The sequence below is a fragment of the Anser anser genome (assembly GCF_964211835.1).
Source record: "Anser anser genome assembly, contig: HAP1_SCAFFOLD_77, whole genome shotgun sequence".
NCBI classification, from domain to species: Eukaryota; Metazoa; Chordata; class Aves; order Anseriformes; family Anatidae; genus Anser; species Anser anser.
In genome coordinates, this window is record NW_028153924.1 from 569010 (window position 1) to 591317 (window position 22308).

At 48.3% G+C, this 22308-nt stretch overlaps 1 protein-coding gene and 1 long non-coding RNA gene across 2 annotated transcripts; both read left to right on the forward strand.

Moving 5' to 3' along the window:
- The first annotated feature begins 457 nt into the window (after positions 1–457).
- On the forward strand, positions 458–8249 carry LOC310891139 (zinc finger CCCH domain-containing protein 11A-like). Its single transcript, XM_083853429.1, has 11 exons — positions 458–836; positions 1366–1485; positions 1994–2074; positions 2491–2601; positions 3339–3401; positions 3660–3755; positions 3966–4031; positions 4545–4931; positions 6047–6216; positions 6633–6694; positions 7472–8249. The coding sequence occupies exons 1-11, from the start codon at positions 749–751 to the stop codon at positions 7731–7733; spliced, it is 1506 nt and encodes a 501-aa protein (XP_083709555.1). The 5' UTR covers positions 458–748; the 3' UTR covers positions 7734–8249.
- A 2836-nt stretch (positions 8250–11085) lies between these two features.
- On the forward strand, positions 11086–16228 carry LOC310891132. The gene is made up of 2 exons (XR_014577439.1): positions 11086–13430; positions 13545–16228. It is a non-coding gene; the product is annotated as an uncharacterized lncRNA (long non-coding RNA).
- The last annotated feature ends 6080 nt before the right edge of the window (positions 16229–22308 follow it).

A 22308-nucleotide genomic window follows, 5' to 3' on the forward strand; every position in this document is an offset into this window, starting at 1 on the left:
TGTGCATCTCTTTGCAAACCTTAGGTGCATGTTATCACGAGCTTGTCTTTCTTTCTGTCTTCAGAAAAAGCGCGCTGAGATTCCCTGCTACTGGGAGAAGCAGCCAGTAGGCTGTCAGAAAGCCAACTGTGCTTTTCATCACGCAAAGGGACGTTACATCGATGGCGTCTTCTTACCACCAAGCAAGAGTGAGTTTAGGTCCTTTTTCTTTAAGTATTGAAGAATTAATTTTGCATATTACTTAGTGGGTGCCAATAGTGTAGGAGACATCAGGTAACCGTCCATTTGTGAGTGCAGGAAAAGGTCTGCAGTCCTAGGTGGTCAGCTAAACCGAGTGTACTGCTGCTGTACTGCTGGTATTTGTTTTCTGCTTTCATGCTCAGCTTCTCTCTGCTTTGTGTGATATTTGCCTTGCAGTTTGCTTTCTGTTGTTTCGTCTTCTGCTGGGTGGTAGGGAGATGTGTTGTTGTTTGAAGGCAAGTCATTGTTCACGGTGTAAACAGTGGCGGGATGGGCAAAAGGAGATGCTGCATTCATTGCCTGTGCAGGTTATCTGCCTTAGCTACCATCTTCGTGCATTGTGGTCAAAGTTTTAAACTGCCATATTACTGATGATCCTCCTCTTCCTCTAGCTACACTGCCAAGTCCGCCTGAGTCCGCGGACGATGATTTGAAAGTGGCTCAGATGTCACTGCAGCAAAACAAACTTTCTGTCCAGTCCAATCCCTCTCCATAGCTAAGGCGGGTGATGAAAGTGGAGAACTCGGAAAATGTCCCAAGCCCTACACACCCTCCAGTTGTAATCAATGCTGCAGATGATGATGAAGATGATGATGGTGAGCATGGTTTGGTTCTTGGAAGGAATTTGTGCTGTAAATGATTGTGTAAGTCTTTGGTTCTTGGAAGGAATTTGTGCTGTAAATGAATGTATAAATCACAGATGACCTGAGGTCTGACTAGCGATAGGGCAGGCAGTCCGCTCAGGTCACTGGTGGCTTTGTCTGGCAGTCAGTGGACAGAACCTGAAATGTTGGAGGAAAGCTTAGAACCACTCTTGGCTTTAGCTGGTCTGTTGTGTAAAGCTCTATGTGAAACTAGGAAGGAAATTCCTTTTTTTTTGTCTGAAGAGTAATATGTTGTGTAGTAGTTAAAGCTGCAGAGAGAATCTAGAGTCCTAGATGTTTTGTCCTAGGGTAGTCTACTTACGAGTTCATCAGGTCAGTGTAGCTGTATTAAAAAAAAAAAACAAAAAACAAAAAAAAAACAACTTTTTTATAGGAACCATGGACTGAAGTGTCATTGCATGAGCTACATAATCACGAACAATCTGGCCTATGCATAACTGAATAGATTTTTCCCCTTCAGACCAGCTTTCTGCGGAAGGAGAAGAAACTAAAACTCCCGTCCAGCAACCAGCTGAGGAAGGCCAAAATGGATTACGGATGATTTCCACTCGGAAAGCCAGTGCTACTACTGCTAAACAAGGTATTCCAGCACCTGTAGTAGGATAAATCGGAAGGAGAACTTGACAATTAACTCAAAAGCAATGTGGCGTAAAAACACAACAGAATGTAGGGGTGCTGAATGGACTCGGTTATTTCCATGATCTCATTTCTCCCTGATACCATCATGTGCCCATTGGGTCAGAAAGTTGAACTCCTTTTCTTTCCTTTTGGAGAACAAAACAGGGTCACAGCATGGAGTTTAAATGGCTGCACGTGCAGCCTGGCAACCACTGTTGAAAGCCATATCTAACGATAGAGGGATCTAATATCACGTAAATGGATTAAAATTAAAACTACAGTTTTTACCCTGAAGGGTGAAAGGAGGGGCAAAATGCCATTGATTCTATGGTTGTTTCACTTGTGAGGAGTGTTGACAGGCTTTATTCTAAATACTTCTGAAAGTTCCTGAGCACTAAGAAGCCTGAGGATCTGTGGTCCTCAGTGAGTGCCTCTAAGCCTTAGTCTCATTAACTGTTTTCTGTTTTCAGAGGACGGTCTGAATTTTGGAATAAAAACACTTGAAGAAATCAAATTGCAGAAAATGAAGGAAAAAACTAAGAGACACGGTGGTGAGTTAATATTCCCTGCTTCCTTACCCGGTTCACCTTCATCCTGTGTGATGATTTTTCTTTCAAAAAAAAACTCTTCCAGTAATACCGGGTAGCTGGCTATGCTTTGGTGAATCCAACTATTTTGCCAAAGAAGTGAAATTTGATTGGCTTCAGAATGGCAGGTGATGGTGGCTGGGAGCTGCTTGAGGGATAGACTTCCATGTTTAGCTGGGGGCATCGAGCAACCTGATTCTCAGCCAGCTGGTATTCTAGATGGGAATTCCAAGGGCAACCAGAGGCAAACTAGTCACCTCTCTTATTTGCATGCTCTGGTCACTGTATGTTTGACAGTAATGAATAATTAAAGTTTTTTGTTCTTCGTGATAGTTTTTTCTGTTTGGTAAACTTCCTTATGTTTTGCTTGCTCTGAGCAGAAGGTCCTTCAAGATCTTCTCTTCCTCCCGTCGATTCTATGATTTTTCCTGCTCCGGAAAAGGAAAATGTCCGGACAGTGGTGAGAACTGTGACACTGTCTACAGAGGAAGGTAATAATTCATGCTTTTGTTTTGATTTCATTACTCCTAAACTGGAAGGTTAAGCAAGAAGGAAGGCAATTCACCCCTGTTAGCCTCCTGGTGCTGCCGCCTTCTGTTCAAAACATGCTTTTATGCTGAAAGTCCCTGGTTGTACTGGAAAGCTTTGGTGCTCAGGTTAAGTGCAGTAGCAGGAGAAAGAAAAAAATGTGTCAGTATGCAAATAGGGGGATAACTGAAAAACAGGAGAGTAACGAGAAGAAAGAGCTCTAGAGGACAGTGCTATGTAAGAAGCAATTTCTGAAGCTTTAAAGAGGCTGACAGTGGCACGTGTGGACAGTAGTGCGATAGGAGTCTGTGTATAAATTATATTGTTTAGAGTTGTGCAAATTCCTTTGAAAGGGAAAGAAGTGAAGAAGTACTTCTACTCATAGACATTCACCTTAGAAAGGAATATTTCTCAGCATTTGTACCTAATAATATTCTGCTTGCTTATGCAGCTCTGTTCTGCACAAAGTATAGCTGTCAAGCAGACTCAGATTCATTCTCGACTACATTCAGCTGGAATTTGAGGCAAACACTGAGACTATGGATACTTTTTCTAAGTTAATTATAGTTGTAACATGAGTTTGTGTGGTTTAGCTGTCAAAACAGTGTCTTGCTGGTTTTTTTTGGACATGGGCTAACAGTATACTATTTCTATTGACTACTGGTTTCTATGAAATAGAAAAATTTTACTTTTGTTTTAGGGGAGGAACCTGTGGTTCGACTAGATCTTGCTGAGAAACAAGGAAAACGGAAAGCCTCCGTGGGTAAGAACTTTTTATGAGCTGTTATTTAGGTGCCGCCTTCTCTATATGACCGCATTGAAGAGTATTTTTGACGTGTGAGAGGAAAATGCGTTGCAGTGGAGATCTGTGTTGACTGCAGAAATGGCAAAAAAACCATTTAGCAGCTGAAAGGCAATTTTATGAAAATATGCTTGAAAAATAGAAGCTTGTGGTTGACTGTTCTCAAATCTTCCTGCAAAGAAATGTTCTTAAAATATTCCTTGTTTTCTCCGTCTGAAGCTGATGTAAGCGCCCTTCCGGTGAAGCGCAGCCTTGCTGAAAGGCTGGGGAAGAAGGTGGAGGTTCCGGGAAATGCTGACAAAGCACCAAAGAGAGGTACAGCTACTAAACAGGCATCTGGATGTGATTCACGGGTTTTGTATTTAGGCTTTCTGTTTGTCCTTTTCCTGCGATGTTTCTTTTTGCATGTTGGCTGAGGTCTTAATCACCGGGATTCAAAGTTACCTTTCCTGCCTTGTTTTCGAATGTGAACACAAAGTTGACGTTTATGCAGCCTCCCTAATTTGGTCTTTTTCTGTTTTGCAGTTCAAGTTCCCAAGTCTGTGAAGGAGAGGCTAGGATTACCTTCTCAACGGACTAGTACTGCGAAAGGTAACAACTGGCTATTAAATATACTTTCTCCTTCTTCCTTTCCGTGAACTTAGACCGTTTTCATACAGCCCTAAAAAGGAATTCAAATGAAAACAAAGAACTGATTCCTCTTGCTCGAGTGCTGAAGCTCTTCTGACAGCCACTATCAGAAATCTGGCTCTAGGTGTGTGTTTATTTTCCACTTGTGCCTTGTCAAGGTTTTAAGCTGCTTCTGTGAACCATCATATACAATTAGAATAGAGCCACTGCCGGGAGCAGGAATTTGAAATGCAGTCTGAAAAAGTAATCAAGTAAACTAGCATTTCTGTGTAGCAACTCTCTCTGGATAGGGCTGGTCTTCAAAATACAACAAGTGGCTCAGAGGAGGAGGAGAATGTTAGGCTATTGTCCTAAGATGCGTTATTGGGAACGCTCAGGCTTAGTTTTCCTTAGTACTGTGACAAATTTTGGAGACTTAAACTATTGTTGGACTCTCTTTAAATGTTGGTGCTTCTCATTTCTTGATGATGACAGGGAAGGCTGCTAAGCCAAAGGGAGAGATCCATGTGAAAACACTGGAGGAAATCCGTCGTGAGAGAGCTCTTCAGAGACGAGAATGTCAAGCCAAAGCCCAGGCTGAATGGCATGGTAAAACCAAAGATCCCAGCGCAGGGGCAAAAATTCAGGGTGAGCCCAAGAAGCAGAGCGTGCTCACTCTTTCCGGGCCCAGCAAAGTGCAGTCGAAGGAGCCGGCAGGTAAAGCCAAGCCAGAAGGAGAAGTGCGTGTTAAAACCCTGGAAGAAATAAAGCGCGAGAAAGCTCTGCGGATGCAGCAGAGTGGAGGAAATGTGCCAGCTCCCCCAGCACAACCTGGACCTGCCCCAGCCGGGCAGAAATCGTTATGGAACACAAAGCTATCAGGTAATAAGATGCTTTAATACCTGCCCCGGTGAGGTGCTTCCCATATTGAGCAAGTTCCGTTTGCTCAGGATCTGCTTTGCTTTTTCCTTCAATGCAGAGGATAAAAGAGTTTAAGGCTACAAAGTTCAAAGGCAAAGAAGGGCCAGAACATGCAACCATGTCTGTTTTCGTTAATTACGTGATGGTATTCTGTATTTCCCACTAGAAAATTAACACATTGAGGGGCTTTTTAGTCTAATTTTGGTATTCTGTTTTTTTCTGCCATCTGTTTACGGTATGAAGTCCTCCCTGCGTTGAGTTCAAGTTCACCTTCCTCTTTGGCATGTGTTGCTTAACTTGACACGTGTATGTGTTTGTAAAGCATGCATCAGCGTCTTAATGTGGGGGGCCAGTTTCTGTCAAAAATGACAGAGGATCAAAGGCCTCGTTGTTAAGATTATATCAACTTTGTAAAATGAGATTGTGTGAGGGAGATAAGGAGGGCTTAAAGGCTGCATGCACTGCACATTGTAGCCTTTCTCTCTGTCTCATGGGACACGAGGAAATAAACACACAAAGAAAACAAGTACCCAGCCTTCTTTCGTTTCTTCTCCTGCCAGCCAGATGTTAGGTCAGGAATGGGAGACTAGAATATGACTCTACAAATTTGGATTTTGTAGAACAACTTAATAGATTTTGTGGGACATCACTGCAGGGGAGAGGAAGCTGGTACAACAGTTGCATACACTCTCTTGTCTTACTATACCTGCTGCTTTTCCTTTCCTAGAGGGAGCAAGACTTTAAATACAAAAGCTGTCAACATTTGTGAATCTTACTAGACTTCATACAACGTCTTAGAGTATTGCTTGCACTTGGGATCGCTCTGTGTCTGAGTTTCCCTCGTCCTGGATTATGATTTACTGTAGCTATTCAGTTCCTTTGTTCCTTTGTATGGATTGTTGGTAGACGGAGTTTACTATGTGGAAGATATTGCTGAGAATCCAGGCAATGGCAGTGTAATTCTGCTGGCCAAATACAGTTAACTGTGTAGACGGGCCGTGGAAATGAGGACGAGAACGTGGATTTTTCATGAGGCAGAGCAAGACTGTATCAGTTCTCTCTTCCTTTTACTCTAGCCAATTTTAACATGTTTGCGAAGCCTTGGGATGGGAAAGTCGCTTCCCCCAAGAAGAAGGCACTGAAACGTAAGGCACCTGGCAGTTTTCCCTCTGCTGTAGCAGCTGTGAAGCCACGGACTGCCTCTGACGCTGACACAATGGGACCTCCAATCAAAAAAGCAGCTATGGTAAGGACAGGGGCTAATGCAGAAATGGATCCCTTGTAAAATTTACACCCTCCTCTAGGAGAAAAGATGGAAAACTCAAAAGTTCTACAGGCTTTCTGTTTCCTTTTAAATCCAGTAGCTGCCTACAGAATTCTTGTAGTACCCTTCCATATTTATTAGATTAATGGCACTATTTACTTAGTCCTCTGTGATTCTGTGATTTCTCTGGTGTGGAGGATTTTGTCCATTAATGCTGTGTTCTTAAAAGACACAAGATCATTAGTAACCTCCAAGTGAATATTAACTTTCTTCAGGAGCACCTTGGTTTTGTATTTTGGCTAAGGCTCCGCAATGCCAGAGGAGAAGCAGCATGGAGGAAAAAGCTAGTAAGGAATCTTTTACCCATGAGTCCTAAATACTGTTTTGCTGCTTTCTAGGCTGTTCCAGCCACGCTGGAGCACGTCCCAGCCACCAGACTTGAAGAAAATCCCCAAAACAGGTGATGACCACAACTTGTTCTTTTTCTCAATCGGTGTATATCCCCAGTGAAACATAAGTTCTGTCACACGTGGGGAAAAAAGGAGGGTTCTGAGATAATTAAAGCCCAAATCCATCAGAGGAATAAGTCACGTGAAATGACTTTCTAGCAGCTAGCAGGAATGCTTAATTAGACTTACTTTCTTTAAATGCTGCAAGTCGGTACAGCTTTCCAGTGACTTCTTGCTCTGTCTGAATACCTAAATGAGGATGAGGTGAAGTTCTCCTACTTCCTCGTGAGGTGATAAATGATGAGTAGTGTCCTCTGCCTTTTGGTCCTCAAGAATGCCACCCGAACAAACATACAAGGTGACAAGAGTGCAGGGAGAGCAGAGGGAAGTGATGGCTGCAGATCAGCTTCCTGTAGTGGGGAGCAAACTCTGCTGAGTGTGCCGTGGGAAAAATGACTAACTTAGCAAACAGATATTTGCAGATGGAGACTTCTTAACATTTTAACAGGAAAATTAAGCAAGGTGGCAAAGTGCCTCTTGCTACAAAAATTGAACCATCTTTGCTAGACTCCAGGTGCTCTGGCTTCACAGAGAAACCCCCAAACTGAAAAATGTACCTGCTAATATATTGGGCTCTAAATGTAGACCTGGGTTAATTGAATAACAATCCCTGGGTAAGATTGAAGTGCAGGAGGGGTTGGCTACGGTTTCAAGAGCTGGTTTGCAGAAAAGGGATTTCCCGTTAAGAAATGGCATATACTGATTGTTCTCTTCCTTGCTCTGCCAAGACCTGAAGCACATCTTGGAAGCCAGGCAGAATCCGTGGAGCCAATGGAGTTCTCAAGCTCGACTTCAGCTTCTTCCCAGCTAGAAGAAGCAAGGACACGCCGGCTGAGTTCCACAGGCAACGCGCCCATATCTGTAGACGAGGATTTAGAGACGCTACTTTGGGAACTCTCAGACGGCATACTGGAAGCCGAGCTCGACTTGGACCCAGGGAAGGATGAGGATGACCTCCTCCTTGAGCTTTCCAAGATGATTGATGATTGAACTGCACAGTCCTATTGTATATTAAAAAAAAAAAAAAAAAACTCTTCTTCTTGTTGGATACCCCGAGGTGATCCTTTTTCTAACTGAGGCTTTGCAATGAGACTTAAAGCACAGTTGGAACTGGTAGAAATTGGCAGGATCTGCACTCAGTTGTCCTAAGTTTTCCTGCTGGTCAGAGTTAAGGTCTTGTGCATGGTTCCGTAACTATAGGTGGCTACCTTTGATATCAAGAGGACAAAGCACTTGTTTCTTTTGGCACAGAAAGATGTCCATCGGCACGCTGCGGTGGCTGTGAATTGACGTAGTGATGGAGCGATGCTCTGAAGGCTTAAACGGAAAGCTTCTTCCTTCCCCCCCGCCTTGGCACAGCTCGATGTTGGGCACATTGTGAAGCCTGGGTGTTCTGATTTCTCGGACAGTTGATACCCAAATCCCGGAGTTACTATGTCAACTCTTGACTTTTATTTGTGTATGCCATTGTTTTGACTGTAATCTTTTCAGATGATGAAGCTGTAGGGGCGGGAGGGAGCAGAATAATTATTCTAGCGTTGTGGACCAAACATGCTGCCAGGAGTGGTGGTGGTGGGGTCAGCCCACCCGGCCTTACTTTCAATTATCAGGGATGATAAAATGGTGTGAAAAGCAGCAGCTCTGCGATACGGCTACGCTACCCCCACTCCCTTCTCTTGTGCTGTACCAAAGTTCCCCCAAGCTTTGGTTGGTGCTTTTTGCTGGTGACAGTAGGACTCCAGGGCGAGTAGTCGGGACTCTCCTGCAGTAACTGGGTCAATTAAGGGTTGGTTTAAGTGCCTCCTGGTTTTTAAAATTGCTCCCCTGAGCTGCTGGCTCTGCTGCCTGCTACAGCAAATGTTCGGGTGCCATCAGCGTCGCACTTGGGCGTGGGCACTGACCCTGCGGAGGACAGCTGAGACTCGCGTGTATTGTGTACCCTGCCGCCAGTGATCGTTTTCCCCTAGCAGATCTATTTTGAATTATTTCCCTAAATTTTAGAGGAACTTTAGGCGTGAAGCTGTAGGGGCCCTCAGGCATTTGCTGCTGGCAGAGAAAAACCGCTTGTCGAATTTGTTGTAAATACTTTCTGTTTGGACAACAACGCCTGTGTGTGTGTGTGCGTGTGTGTGTGTGTGCGCGTGCGTGCTTTGACGACCCCCTGCGACGCCCCAGCTCCGCGAGGGAAGCTTTGAAGCGGCTCTGGGAAAACCTCTGCGGAAGAAACCGCTGCTAGTGACTTGCGGAAAACGGACTCCACAATCAGTGAGATTGTAAAGTAGGTATGTTTATTCAGCGCTGGGCAGCACGGGAGGTCGTGGGCATGAAGATTGATGACTCTTCCTCGTCACCGCTAGTTGACCTCTTGTCTTTGCACAGACTCAGTTGCTCCTTGGCTCTTGTCCACCTGCAGGACCAGTTTCTCCCAGTTTCTTAAGACAGGCTCACTCTCTTATTAGGAGACTGACCTTGGTAAGGGGCCCAAGGCTTCTTGCTTTAGTTAATTGGCACAATGCACCATAGTTAGCAAAGACGCTAAGTAGCATCCTAGTTTAACGCTGTCAGCGCTCTATCTCTACTTGATAAGATTCTCCTAACTCCCTCTCTCACTGGAGCCCACGCAGCCCTCCGTCCTGCCGAAGGACTTCACGGGGACTTCTGCCGGCTCCGGGTGCCCGCACACAGACAGAAATGGCTTTGAGAGAAAACAATCAGGAGGAGGAGAGCTCAGAGACTGCGGCCGGCTTCGGCCACCTTCCCCTCGCTTTCCCTCTCCGTGTTCAAACCGAGCACTGTTCTGCCGTCAACCTTCGCTGCCTCTGCCCGCGGCGCTGGGCTTTCCCGTGTGCCATTGCTCCTCTACATATTTTATTCTTCCTTTTGTAAGGAATGGTCCAGCAATTCGTGTCACTAAGGGATTTGAAGGGTTAACATCGAGGCCCGGGTCTAGGTGATAAGAGAACAAAGGGGTTTTTAGGGAAAAGTGCTGACTACTGCAGGGGATGTTGCTAGAGTTTCTGAAATCCGGCGCAGAGGCTCCCAAACGAGGAGGAAGGGGGAGCTGAAGGACAATTGAAGGACAAAAGCCTGAGAGGAAGACAACCAGCATTCAGCCCGAGCAAGCCCCGAGAGACCGCCAGAGACTGGTACGCAGGCGCCCCTGGGAGGGGTTTTGGATTCCGGAAACCAATTCTAATAACCCTGCCTCTTCTCGAAGTAGTAATGAATATGTATTAGCCTGGGAGCATCAAAACCAGCCGCCTTACGTAACAGGTGTGCGTCCTGGGGGAGCAGAGACTCCCGGCGCACCCAGCGCTGCTTGCTTGCCTCTATTCGTTTAATAAATTGTAAACTTTGATTGTAATCCTATTTGGATTTATAACAGCCATTTATAACACTTTTTATATTTGTATTTTATTTAAGGCTGTCTTGCCCCCCTCCCCCCCCAGCCTCACTGCTCGCCAATAAAGCTGGCGCAGGGGCTAAGGGATTTGAAGGGCCTGCTTGTACACCTAAGAGATTTGAGGGCCTGCTTGTACACCTTTGGGGACTGCCTCTTTTGGGGGGGGGGGGGGGTGTTAGGAGCTGCTTGTATACTTTTTTAGGCATTCCTCTGAGAGGGGGTTGGGAGCTTCGTGTATACTGGGGGGGGAGGGCCTCCCTCGAGGTGGAAGGGGGGGGGTTGGAGCGTTTCTACACTGTAGGGGCCTGCCTGTACACTTTTGGGGCCTGCCTTGGAGGGGTTGGGAACTGCTTGTACACCTTTGGGGCCTGCGTCTGCGCGGGGCGGGGGGGGTTGGGGGGTTGGAGCTGGTTTTAACCTTTCGGGCTTGCATCTGGAGGGGGTTGGGGCCTGCCTTTGGGGGGGTGGTTGTGAGCTGCTTGTATACTGTAGGGGCCTGCTTGTACACCTTTGGGGCCTGCGTCTGGGGGGGGGTGGGAGCTGCTTGTACACTGTTAGGGCCTGCCTTGGGGGAGGGGTTGGGGCATGTGCCTTGGGGGCATGGGGTTGGGAGCTGCTTCTACGCTGTAGGGGTCTGGGTCTTGGGGGGTTGGGGCTGTTTGTACACCTTTGGGGCGTTCCTCTGGGGAGGATGGGGAGTTGCTTGTACACCTTTGGGGCCTGTGTCTGGGGGGGGGTTGGGGCCTGTGCCGGGGGGGTTGGGAGCTGCTTGTACGCTCTAGGGTCCTCTGGCAGGCTTTGGGGCCTCCCTTTGAGGGGGGCAGTTGGGAGCTGGTTGTACACCTTTGGGGCCTGAGTCTGGGGTGTGGGGGCTGGGGCTGAGGCCTGGGGCATGCATCTGGGTGGTGGTGGTGGGGGGTCCAGTTCATGGGGAGGGTGGGTTGGGAGCTGCTTGTGGACAGTTGGGGTCTGCATCCGGGTGTGGCTGGGGCCTGCTTGTAGACTTCTGCAGCCTGTGTCTGGTGTTTGGGGGCTTTTCTGTAGTGTTTGGGGATTGCATTTTGGCTTTGGGATGTGTCTAGAGCTTCTGGGGCCTAGCTGTAGTGCTTGGGGCCTGCGTCTGGGGCTTTTCTGTAGCATTTTGGTAGCGTGTTTGTGATTTGGGGTCTGTATCCAGGGTTTTGCCTTTTTTGTAGTTTCCAGCTTTGTGTCTGTTTCTTTGTTGGTTGCCTGGGGTTTGGGGTTTGGATCATTAGTCAGTGTCATTAGCGTCGGGGGGTTGATATGAAGGGTTAGGGTTGTGGTTAGAGTTGTTAGGGTTAAAGAGAATAAGGATTTTAGGGTAAGGGGATCAAGGTTGTGGGAATAAAAATGTTTTTGCACAGAGTTACATCCTTTAGAGGGAAGGAAGGTGGTATTGATATATGCTTGCAGTGATAAGAAAGCTTAACAGACAACCTTGTAAAATGCAGACAACCAGAATCCTTAGAGCAATTGGGTGGAAATCACGGTGTAAGAAACATTACCACCTCAAAGAGGAAAACAGTCAAGAAAAAAATAAAATTGACTAGTAACAGGCCAGCAGCTGTGTATTTTGTATGAAGCACTGGATAGATTGTGAACATGGATTACCCAGTCAATGGGGAAACTGGGGAGGGTCCTGGTCACCGAGAGGGAAAAAAAAATTATATAAACTGTGTTATGGAACTAGTAGGTGGCTTGTGGGACGCCTGCCATTGCAATCGTGAATAAAAATGCTACCTCACTGAGATACTTGCCTGAGCCTATGGTATTGGTTACAGAGTGTTTCTAATAAGGTGTTAGGGTTTTAAGGTTTCAGGGCTAAGGCACTAGGGTTGGGTTTCAGGGTTAGGGTTTCCAGGGTTTAGGGTTAGGATTTTAAGGTTGTTAGGGTTGGAGTTATAAGGGTTAGGGTTTGGGGGTTAGTGTGTTAAGGTTTTAAAGTATTTTGTGGTTTTAGTGTTGATAGGGTTTTTAGGGTTAGGGTCTTAGGGTTTTAGTTATGGTCAGGTATTTAGGGTTAGGGTTTTAAGGTCTTTTTTTTTTTTAAGGTTAGGGTCTCCAGCGTTAGGGCTTTGAGAATCTTTACGTTTTGGGTTAGGGTTTAGAGGGTCTTAATTTTTAGGGTTAGGGCTTTTAGGCGTAGGTCTAGTGTGGTAAATTTTATCGGGTTAGGACTGTAAGGGTTTTTAGGGTTAGGGTTTCTAGGGTTTGTTGGGGTAGGGGTTAGGGTTAGATCCGTGGTTGCCATAGCGTTAGGGGTCAAGGTTCTTAGGGGTTAGGCCTAATATTAGGGCGGAAGGCCAAAATAAGAGGGGGGGAGCCCCCCCCAAAATCGAAGGGTTGAAGCCCAAAGTTAGGGGAAGGAACGGCCAAATTGTGGGGTCCCCCAAAATTGGGCGGAAGAACTCTTTAATATTAGGGGGGAATCCAAAAAAGGAGGGTGGGGGACTCTACAATCGGTTGTGTCCCCCCCAAATTAGGGGAGGAACCCCCAAAATTGGGTGGGCGAACCCCCAAATTGGGGGGAAGAAGACTTAAATGGAAGTGTGAAATTCCAGAATTGAATGTGGACCCCCCCCAGACCTGGGGAGGAATCCCCAAACTTGGGGGGAACCCCCAAAATTGGGGTTAAAGCCCCAGATCCCGGGGAGCTAAGCCCCAAATTAAGGGAAGGAACCTCAAACATGTGGAGAGAACCCCAACATTGGGGGAAAGAACCTTAATATTAGGGTGGCAGGCCAAGAAAGGATGGTGGGGGCCTCCAAAATTGTGGGGGGCTTGGAATTGGGGGGAATCCCCAAAATGGAGGGGGAACCCCAAAACTGGGGGGGGGCGAAGCACCAAATTAGGGGAAGGAACCCCAAAATTGCGGGGAAGAACTCTGAAATGGAGAGCTGAAAACCCGAAATTGAGGGGAAACCCCCCAAAACGGCGGGAAAACCCTCCATAAACACGAAACCGGTAATGTAACAGAGCAAAAAATGGCGTCCTACGGCACGCTGCGAGGCTCAATTTTCTGGGGAGTGCTGGGAAATGTAGTTCTTGGCCACCGGGTTTCCGGGAGTCCATATTGTTTTCCCAGAGCATGCCGGGAGATGTAGTTCTCGGACACTGGGCTTCCGGGAGGCCATGTTGGTTTCCCTTCTTTGCTAGACTCCGGGTGCTCTGGCTTCACAGAGAAACCCCCAAACTGAAAAATGTACCTGCTAATATATTGGGCTCTAAATGTGGCCCTGGGTTAATTGAATAACAATCCCTGGGTAAGATTGAAGTGCAGGAGGGGTTGGCTACGGTTTTAAGAGCCGGTTTGCAGAAAAGGGATTTCCCGTTAAGAAATGGCATATACTGATTGTTCTCTTCCTTGCTCTGCCAAGACCTGAAGCACATCTTGGAAGCCAGGCAGAATCCGTGGAGCCAATGGAGTTCTCAAGCTCGACTTCAGCTTCTTCCCAGCTAGAAGAAGCAAGGACACGCCGGCTGAGTTCCACAGGCAACGCGCCCGTATCTGTAGACGAGGATTTAGAGATGCTACTTTGGGAACTCTCAGACGGCATACTGGAAGCCGAGCTCGACTTGGACCCAGGGAAGGATGAGGATGACCTCCTCCTTGAGCTTTCCAAGATGATTGATGATTGAACTGCATAGTCCTATGGTATATTGAAAGAAAAAAAAAAAAAAAAAGAAAAAAAAAAAAGAAAACAACTCTTCTTCTTGTTGGATACCCCGAGGTGATCCTTTTTCTAACTGAGGCTTTGCAATGAGACTTAAAGCACAGTTGGAACTGGTAGAAATTGGCAGGATCTGCACTCAGTTGTCCTAAGTTTTCCTGCTGGTCAGAGTTAAGGTCTTGTGCATGGTTCCGTAACTATAGGTGGCTACCTTTGATATCAAGAGGACAAAGCACTTGTTTCTTTTGGCACAGAAAGATGTCCATCGGCACGCTGTGGTGGCTGTGAATTGACGTAGTGACGGAGCGATGCTCTGAAGGCTTAAACGGAAAGCTTCTTCCTTCCGCCCCCCCTTGGCACAGCTCGATGTTGGGCACATTGTGAAGCCTGGGTGTTCTGATTTCTCGGACAGTTGATACCCAAATCCCGGAGTTACTATGTCAACTCTTGACTTTTATTTGTGTATGCCATTGTTTTGACTGTAATCTTTTCAGATGATGAAGCTGTAGGGGCGGGAGGGAGCAAAATAATTATTCTAGCGTTGTGGACCAAACATGCTGCCAGGAGTGGTGGTGGTGGGGTCAGCCCACCCGGCCTTACTTTCAATTATCAGGGATGATAAAATGGTGTGAAAAGCAGCAGCTCTGCGATACGGCTACGCTACCCCCACTCCCTTCTCTTGTGCTGTACCAAAGTTCCCCCAAGCTTTGGTTGGTGCTTTTTGCTGGTGACAGTAGGACTCCAGGGCGAGTAGTCGGGACTCTCCTGCAGTAACTGGGTTAATTAAGGGTTGGTTTAAGTGCCTCCTGGTTTTTAAAATTGCTCCCCTGAGCTGCTGGCTCTGCTGCCTGCTACAGCAAATGTTCGGGTGCCATCAGCGTCGCACTTGGGCGTGGGCACTGACCCTGCGGAGGAGAGCTGAGGCTCGCGTGTATTGTGTACCCTGCCGCCAGTGATCGTTTTCCCCTAGCAGATCTATTTTGAATCATTTCCCTAAATTTTAGAGGAACTTTAGGCTCTTTGTGCTATGATTTGTGAAGCTGTAGGGGCCCTCAGGCATTTGCTGCTGGCAGAGGAAAACCGCTTGTCGAATTTGTTGTAAATACTTTCTGTTTGGACAACAACGCCTGTGTGTGTGTGTGTGTGCGTGTGTGTGTGTGTGTGCGCGTGCGTGCTTTGACGACCCCCTGCGACGCCCCAGCTCCGCGAGGGAAGCTTTGAAGCGGCTCTGGGAAAACCTCTGCGGAAGAAACCGCTGCTAGTGACTTGCGGAAAAGGGACTCCACAATCAGTGAGATTGTAAAGTAGGTATGTTTATTCAGCGCTGGGCAGCACGGGAGGTCGTGGGCATGAAGATTGATGACTCTTCCTCGTCACCGCTAGTTGACCTCTTGTCTTTGCACAGACTCAGTTGCTCCTTGGCTCTTGTCCACCTGCAGGACCAGTTTCTCCCAGTTTCTTAAGACAGGCTCACTCTCTTATTAGGAGACTGACCTTGGTAAGGGGCCCAAGGCTTCTTGCTTTAGTTAATTGGCACAATGCACCATAGTTAGCAAAGACGCTAAGTAGCATCCTAGTTTAACGCTGTCAGCGCTCTATCTCTACTTGATAAGATTCTCCTAACTCCCTCTCTCACTGGAGCCCACGCAGCCCTCCGTCCTGCCGAAGGACTTCACGGGGACTTCTGCCGGCTCCGGGTGCCCGCACACAGACAGAAATGGCTTTGAGAGAAAACAATCAGGAGGAGGAGAGCTCAGAGACTGCGGCCGGCTTCGGCCACCTTCCCCTCGCTTTCCCTCTCCGTGTTCAAACCGAGCACTGTTCTGCCGTCAACCTTCGCTGCCTCTGCCCGCGGCGCTGGGCTTTCGCGTGTGCCATTGCTCCTCTACATATTTTATCCTTCCTTTTGTAAGGAATGGTCCAGCAATTCGTGTCACTAAGGGATTTGAAGGGTTAACATCGAGGCCCGGGTCTAGGTGATAAGAGAACAAAGGGGTTTTTAGGGAAAAGTGCTGACTACTGCAGGGGATGTTGCTAGAGTTTCTGAAATCCGGCGCAGAGGCTCCCAAACGAGGAGGAAGGGGGAGCTGAAGGACAATTGAAGGACAAAAGCCTGAGAGGAAGACAACCAGCATTGAGCCCGAGCAAGCCCCGAGAGACCACCAGAGACTGGTACACAGGCGCCCCTGGGAGGGGTTTCGGATTCCGGAAACCAATTCTAATAACCCTGCCTCTTCTCGAAGTAGTAATGAATATGTATTAGCCTGGGAGCATCAAAACCAGCCGCCTTACGTAACAGGTGTGCATCCTGGGGGAGCAGAGACTCCCGGCGCACCCAGCGCTGCTTGCTTGCCTCTATTCGTTTAATAAATTGTAAACTTTGATTGTAATCCTATTTGGATTTATAACAGCCATTTATAACACTTTTTATATTTGTATTTTATTTAAGGCTGTCTTGCCCCCCTCCCCCCCCCAGCCTCGCTGCTCGCCAATAAAGCTGGCGCAGGGGCTAAGGGATTTGAAGGGCCTGCTTGTACACCCAAGGGATTTGAGGGCCTGCTTGTACACCTTTGGGGACTGCCTCTTTTGGGGGGGGGGGGGGCGGTGTTAGGAGCTGCTTGTATACTTTTTTAGGCATTCCTCTGAGAGGGGGTTGGGAGCTTCGTGTATACTGGGGGGGGAGGGCCTCCCTCGAGGTGGAAGGGGGGGGGGTTGGAGCGTTTCTACACTGTAGGGGCATGCCTGTACACTTTTGGGGCCTGCCTTGGAGGGGTTGGGAACTGCTTGTACACCTTTGGGGCCTGCGTCTGCGTGGGGCGGGGGGGGTTGGGGGGTTGGAGCTGGTTTTAACCTTTCGGGCTTGCATCTGGAGGGGGTTGGGGCCTGCCTTTGGGGGGGTGGTTGTGAGCTGCTTGTATACTGTAGGGGCCTGCTTGTACACCTTTGGGGCCTGCGTCTGGGGGGGGGGTGGGAGCTGCTTGTACACTGTTAGGGCCTGCCTTGGGGAAGGGGTTGGGGCATGTGCCTTGGGGGCATGGGGTTGGGAGCTGCTTCTACGCTGTAGGGGTCTGGGTCTTGGGGGGTTGGGGCTGTTTGTACACCTTTGGGGCGTGCCTCTGGGGAGGATGGGGAGTTGCTTGTACACCTTTGGGGCCTGTGTCTGGGGGGGGGTTGGGGCCTGTGCCGGGGGGGTTGGGAGCTGCTTGTACGCTCTAGGGTCCTCTGGCAGGCTTTGGGGCCTCCCTTTGAGGGGGGCAGTTGGGAGCTGGTTGTACACCTTTGGGGCCTGAGTCTGGGGTGTGGGGGCTGGGGCTGAGGCCTGGGGCCTGGGGCATGCATCTGGGTGGTGGTGGTGGGGGGTCCAGTTCATGGGGAGGGTGGGTTGGGAGCTGCTTGTGGACAGTTGGGGTCTGCATCCGGGTGTGGCTGGGGCCTGCTTGTAGACTTCTGCAGCCTGTGTCTGGTGTTTGGGGGCTTTTCTGTAGTGTTTGGGGATTGCATTTTGGCTTTGGGATGTGTCTAGAGCTTCTGGGGCCTAGCTGTAGTGCTTGGGGCCTGCGTCTGGGGCTTTTCTGTAGCATTTTGGTAGCGTGTTTGTGATTTGGGGTCTGTATCCAGGGTTTTGCCTTTTTTGTAGTTTTCAGCTTTGTGTCTGTTTCTTTGTTGGTTGCCTGGGGTTTGGGGTTTGGATCATTAGTCAGTGTCATTAGCGTCGGGGGGTTGATATGAAGGGTTAGGGTTGTGGTTAGAGTTGTTAGGGTTAAAGAGAATAAGGATTTTAGGGTAAGGGGATCAAGGTTGTGGGAATAAAAATGTTTTTGCACAGAGTTACATCGTTTAGAGGGAAGGAAGGTGGTATTGATATATGCTTGCAGTGATAAGAAAGCTTAACAGACAACCTTGTAAAATGCAGACAACCAGAATCCTTAGAGCAATTGGGTGGAAATCACGGTGTAAGAAACATTACCACCTCAAAGAGGAAAACAGTCAAGAAAAAAATAAAATTGACTAGTAACAGGCCAGCAGCTGTGTATTTTCTGTGAAGCACTGGATAGATTGTGAACATGGATTACCCAGTCAATGGGGAAACTGGGGAGGGTCCTGGTCACCGAGAGGGAAAAAAAAATTATATAAACTGTGTTATGGAACTAGTAGGTGGCTTGTGGGACGCCTGCCATTGCAATCGTGAATAAAAATGCTACCTCACTGAGATACTTGCCTGAGCCTATGGTATTGGTTACAGAGTGTTTCTAATAAGGTGTTAGGGTTTTAAGGTTTCAGGGCTAAGGCACTAGGGTTGGGTTTCAGGGTTAGGGTTTCCAGGGTTTAGGGTTAGGATTTTAAGGTTGTTAGGGTTGGAGTTATAAGGGTTAGGGTTTGGGGGTTAGTGTGTTAAGGTTTTAAAGTATTTTGTGGTTTTAGTGTTGATAGGGTTTTTAGGGTTAGGGTCTTAGGGTTTTAGTTATGGTCAGGTATTTAGGGTTAGGGTTTTAAGGTCTTTTTTTTTTTTAAGGTTAGGGTCTCCAGCGTTAGGGCTTTGAGAATCTTTACGTTTTGGGTTAGGGTTTAGAGGGTCTTAATTTTTAGGGTTAGGGCTTTTAGGCGTAGGTCTAGTGTGGTAAATTTTATCGGGTTAGGACTGTAAGGGTTTTTAGGGTTAGGGTTTCTAGGGTTTGTTGGGGTAGGGGTTAGGGTTAGATCCGTGGTTGCCATAGTGTTAGGGGTCAAGGTTCTTAGGGGTTAGGCCTAATATTAGGGCGGAAGGCCAAAATAAGAGGGGGGGAGCCCCCCCCAAAATCGAAGGGTTGAAGCCCAAAGTTAGGGGAAGGAACGGCCAAATTGTGGGGTCCCCCAAAATTGGGCGGAAGAACTCTTTAATATTAGGGGGGAACCCAAAAAAGGAGGGTGGGGGACTCTACAATCGGTTGTGTCCCCCCCAAATTAGGGGAGGAACCCCCAAAATTGGGTGGGCGAACCCCCAAATTGGGGGGAAGAAGACTTAAATGGAAGTGTGAAATTCCAGAATTGAATGTGGACCCCCCCCAGACCTGGGGAGGAATCCCCAAACTTGGGGGGAACCCCCAAAATTGGGGTTAAAGCCCCAGATCCCGGGGAGCTAAGCCCCAAATTAAGGGAAGGAACCTCAAACATGTGGAGAGAACCCCAACATTGGGGGAAAGAACCTTAATATTAGGGTGGCAGGCCAAGAAAGGATGGTGGGGGCCTCCAAAATTGTGGGGGGCTTGGAATTGGGGGGAATCCCCAAAATGGAGGGGGAACCCCAAAAGTGGGGGGGGGCGAAGCACCAAATTAGGGGAAGGAACCCCAAAATTGCGGGGAAGAACTCTGAAATGGAGAGCTGAAAACCCGAAATTGAGGGGAAACCCCCCAAAACGGCGGGAAAACCCTCCATAAACACGAACCCGGTAATGTAACAGAGCAAAAAATGGCGTCCTACGGCACGCTGCGAGGCTCAATTTTCTGGGGAGTGCTGGGAAATGTAGTTCTTGGCCACCGGGTTTCCGGGAGTCCATATTGTTTTCCCAGAGCATGCCGGGAGATGTAGTTCTCGGACACTGGGCTTCCGGGAGGCCATGTTGGTTTCCCATCTTTGCTAGACTCCGGGTGCTCTGGCTTCACAGAGAAACCCCCAAACTGAAAAATGTACCTGCTAATATATTGGGCTCTAAATGTGGCCCTGGGTTAATTGAATAACAATCCCTGGGTAAGATTGAAGTGCAGGAGGGGTTGGCTACGGTTTTAAGAGCCGGTTTGCAGAAAAGGGATTTCCCGTTAAGAAATGGCATATACTGATTGTTCTCTTCCTTGCTCTGCCAAGACCTGAAGCACATCTTGGAAGCCAGGCAGAATCCGTGGAGCCAATGGAGTTCTCAAGCTCGACTTCAGCTTCTTCCCAGCTAGAAGAAGCAAGGACACGCCGGCTGAGTTCCACAGGCAACGCGCCCGTATCTGTAGACGAGGATTTAGAGATGCTACTTTGGGAACTCTCAGACGGCATACTGGAAGCCGAGCTCGACTTGGACCCAGGGAAGGATGAGGATGACCTCCTCCTTGAGCTTTCCAAGATGATTGATGATTGAACTGCATAGTCCTATGGTATATTGAAAGAAAAAAAAAAAAAAAAGAAAAAAAAAAAGAAAACAACTCTTCTTCTTGTTGGATACCCCGAGGTGATCCTTTTTCTAACTGAGGCTTTGCAATGAGACTTAAAGCACAGTTGGAACTGGTAGAAATTGGCAGGATCTGCACTCAGTTGTCCTAAGTTTTCCTGCTGGTCAGAGTTAAGGTCTTGTGCATGGTTCCGTAACTATAGGTGGCTACCTTTGATATCAAGAGGACAAAGCACTTGTTTCTTTTGGCACAGAAAGATGTCCATCGGCACGCTGTGGTGGCTGTGAATTGACGTAGTGACGGAGCGATGCTCTGAAGGCTTAAACGGAAAGCTTCTTCCTTCCGCCCCCCCTTGGCACAGCTCGATGTTGGGCACATTGTGAAGCCTGGGTGTTCTGATTTCTCGGACAGTTGATACCCAAATCCCGGAGTTACTATGTCAACTCTTGACTTTTATTTGTGTATGCCATTGTTTTGACTGTAATCTTTTCAGATGATGAAGCTGTAGGGGCGGGAGGGAGCAAAATAATTATTCTAGCGTTGTGGACCAAACATGCTGCCAGGAGTGGTGGTGGTGGGGTCAGCCCACCCGGCCTTACTTTCAATTATCAGGGATGATAAAATGGTGTGAAAAGCAGCAGCTCTGCGATACGGCTACGCTACCCCCACTCCCTTCTCTTGTGCTGTACCAAAGTTCCCCCAAGCTTTGGTTGGTGCTTTTTGCTGGTGACAGTAGGACTCCAGGGCGAGTAGTCGGGACTCTCCTGCAGTAACTGGGTCAATTAAGGGTTGGTTTAAGTGCCTCCTGGTTTTTAAAATTGCTCCCCTGAGCTGCTGGCTCTGCTGCCTGCTACAGCAAATGTTCGGATGCCATCAGCGTCGCACTTGGGCGTGGGCACTGACCCTGCGGAGGAGAGCTGAGGCTCGCGTGTATTGTGTACCCTGCCGCCAGTGATCGTTTTCCCCTAGCAGATCTATTTTGAATCATTTCCCTAAATTTTAGAGGAACTTTAGGCTCTTTGTGCTATGATTTGTGAAGCTGTAGGGGCCCTCAGGCATTTGCTGCTGGCAGAGGAAAACCGCTTGTCGAATTTGTTGTAAATACTTTCTGTTTGGACAACAACGCCTGTGTGTGTGTGTGTGTGCGTGTGTGTGTGTGTGTGTGCGCGTGCGTGCTTTGACGACCCCCTGCGACGCCCCAGCTCCGCGAGGGAAGCTTTGAAGCGGCTCTGGGAAAACCTCTGCGGAAGAAACCGCTGCTAGTGACTTGCGGAAAAGGGACTCCACAATCAGTGAGATTGTAAAGTAGGTATGTTTATTCAGCGCTGGGCAGCACGGGAGGTCGTGGGCATGAAGATTGATGACTCTTCCTCATCACCGCTAGTTGACCTCTTGTCTTTGCACAGACTCAGTTGCTCCTTGGCTCTTGTCCACCTGCAGGACCAGTTTCTCCCAGTTTCTTAAGACAGGCTCACTCTCTTATTAGGAGACTGACCTTGGTAAGGGGCCCAAGGCTTCTTGCTTTAGTTAATTGGCACAATGCACCATAGTTAGCAAAGACGCTAAGTAGCATCCTAGTTTAACGCTGTCAGCGCTCTATCTCTACTTGATAAGATTCTCCTAACTCCCTCTCTCACTGGAGCCCACGCAGCCCTCCGTCCTGCCGAAGGACTTCACGGGGACTTCTGCCGGCTCCGGGTGCCCGCACACAGACAGAAATGGCTTTGAGAGAAAACAATCAGGAGGAGGAGAGCTCAGAGACTGCGGCCGGCTTCGGCCACCTTCCCCTCGCTTTCCCTCTCCGTGTTCAAACCGAGCACTGTTCTGCCGTCAACCTTCGCTGCCTCTGCCCGCGGCGCTGGGCTTTCGCGTGTGCCATTGCTCCTCTACATATTTTATCCTTCCTTTTGTAAGGAATGGTCCAGCAATTCGTGTCACTAAGGGATTTGAAGGGTTAACATCGAGGCCCGGGTCTAGGTGATAAGAGAACAAAGGGGTTTTTAGGGAAAAGTGCTGACTACTGCAGGGGATGTTGCTAGAGTTTCTGAAATCCGGCGCAGAGGCTCCCAAACGAGGAGGAAGGGGGAGCTGAAGGACAATTGAAGGACAAAAGCCTGAGAGGAAGACAACCAGCATTGAGCCCGAGCAAGCCCCGAGAGACCACCAGAGACTGGTACGCAGGCGCCCCTGGGAGGGGTTTCGGATTCCGGAAACCAATTCTAATAACCCTGCCTCTTCTCGAAGTAGTAATGAATATGTATTAGCCTGGGAGCATCAAAACCAGCCGCCTTACGTAACAGGTGTGCGTCCTGGGGGAGCAGAGACTCCCGGCGCACCC

Excerpts from the sequence above, each read along its gene's own strand:
- LOC310891139 (XM_083853429.1), top strand. The coding sequence starts at position 749 with ATGAAAGTGGAGAACTCGGAAAATGTCCCAAGCCCTACACACCCTCCA. Across the intron at positions 3,756-3,965 it reads TGACAAAGCACCAAAGAGAG|TTCAAGTTCCCAAGTCTGTG; the intron begins GTACAGCTACTA and ends TCTGTTTTGCAG. Across the intron at positions 4,932-6,046 it reads ATGGAACACAAAGCTATCAG|CCAATTTTAACATGTTTGCG; the intron begins GTAATAAGATGC and ends CTTTTACTCTAG.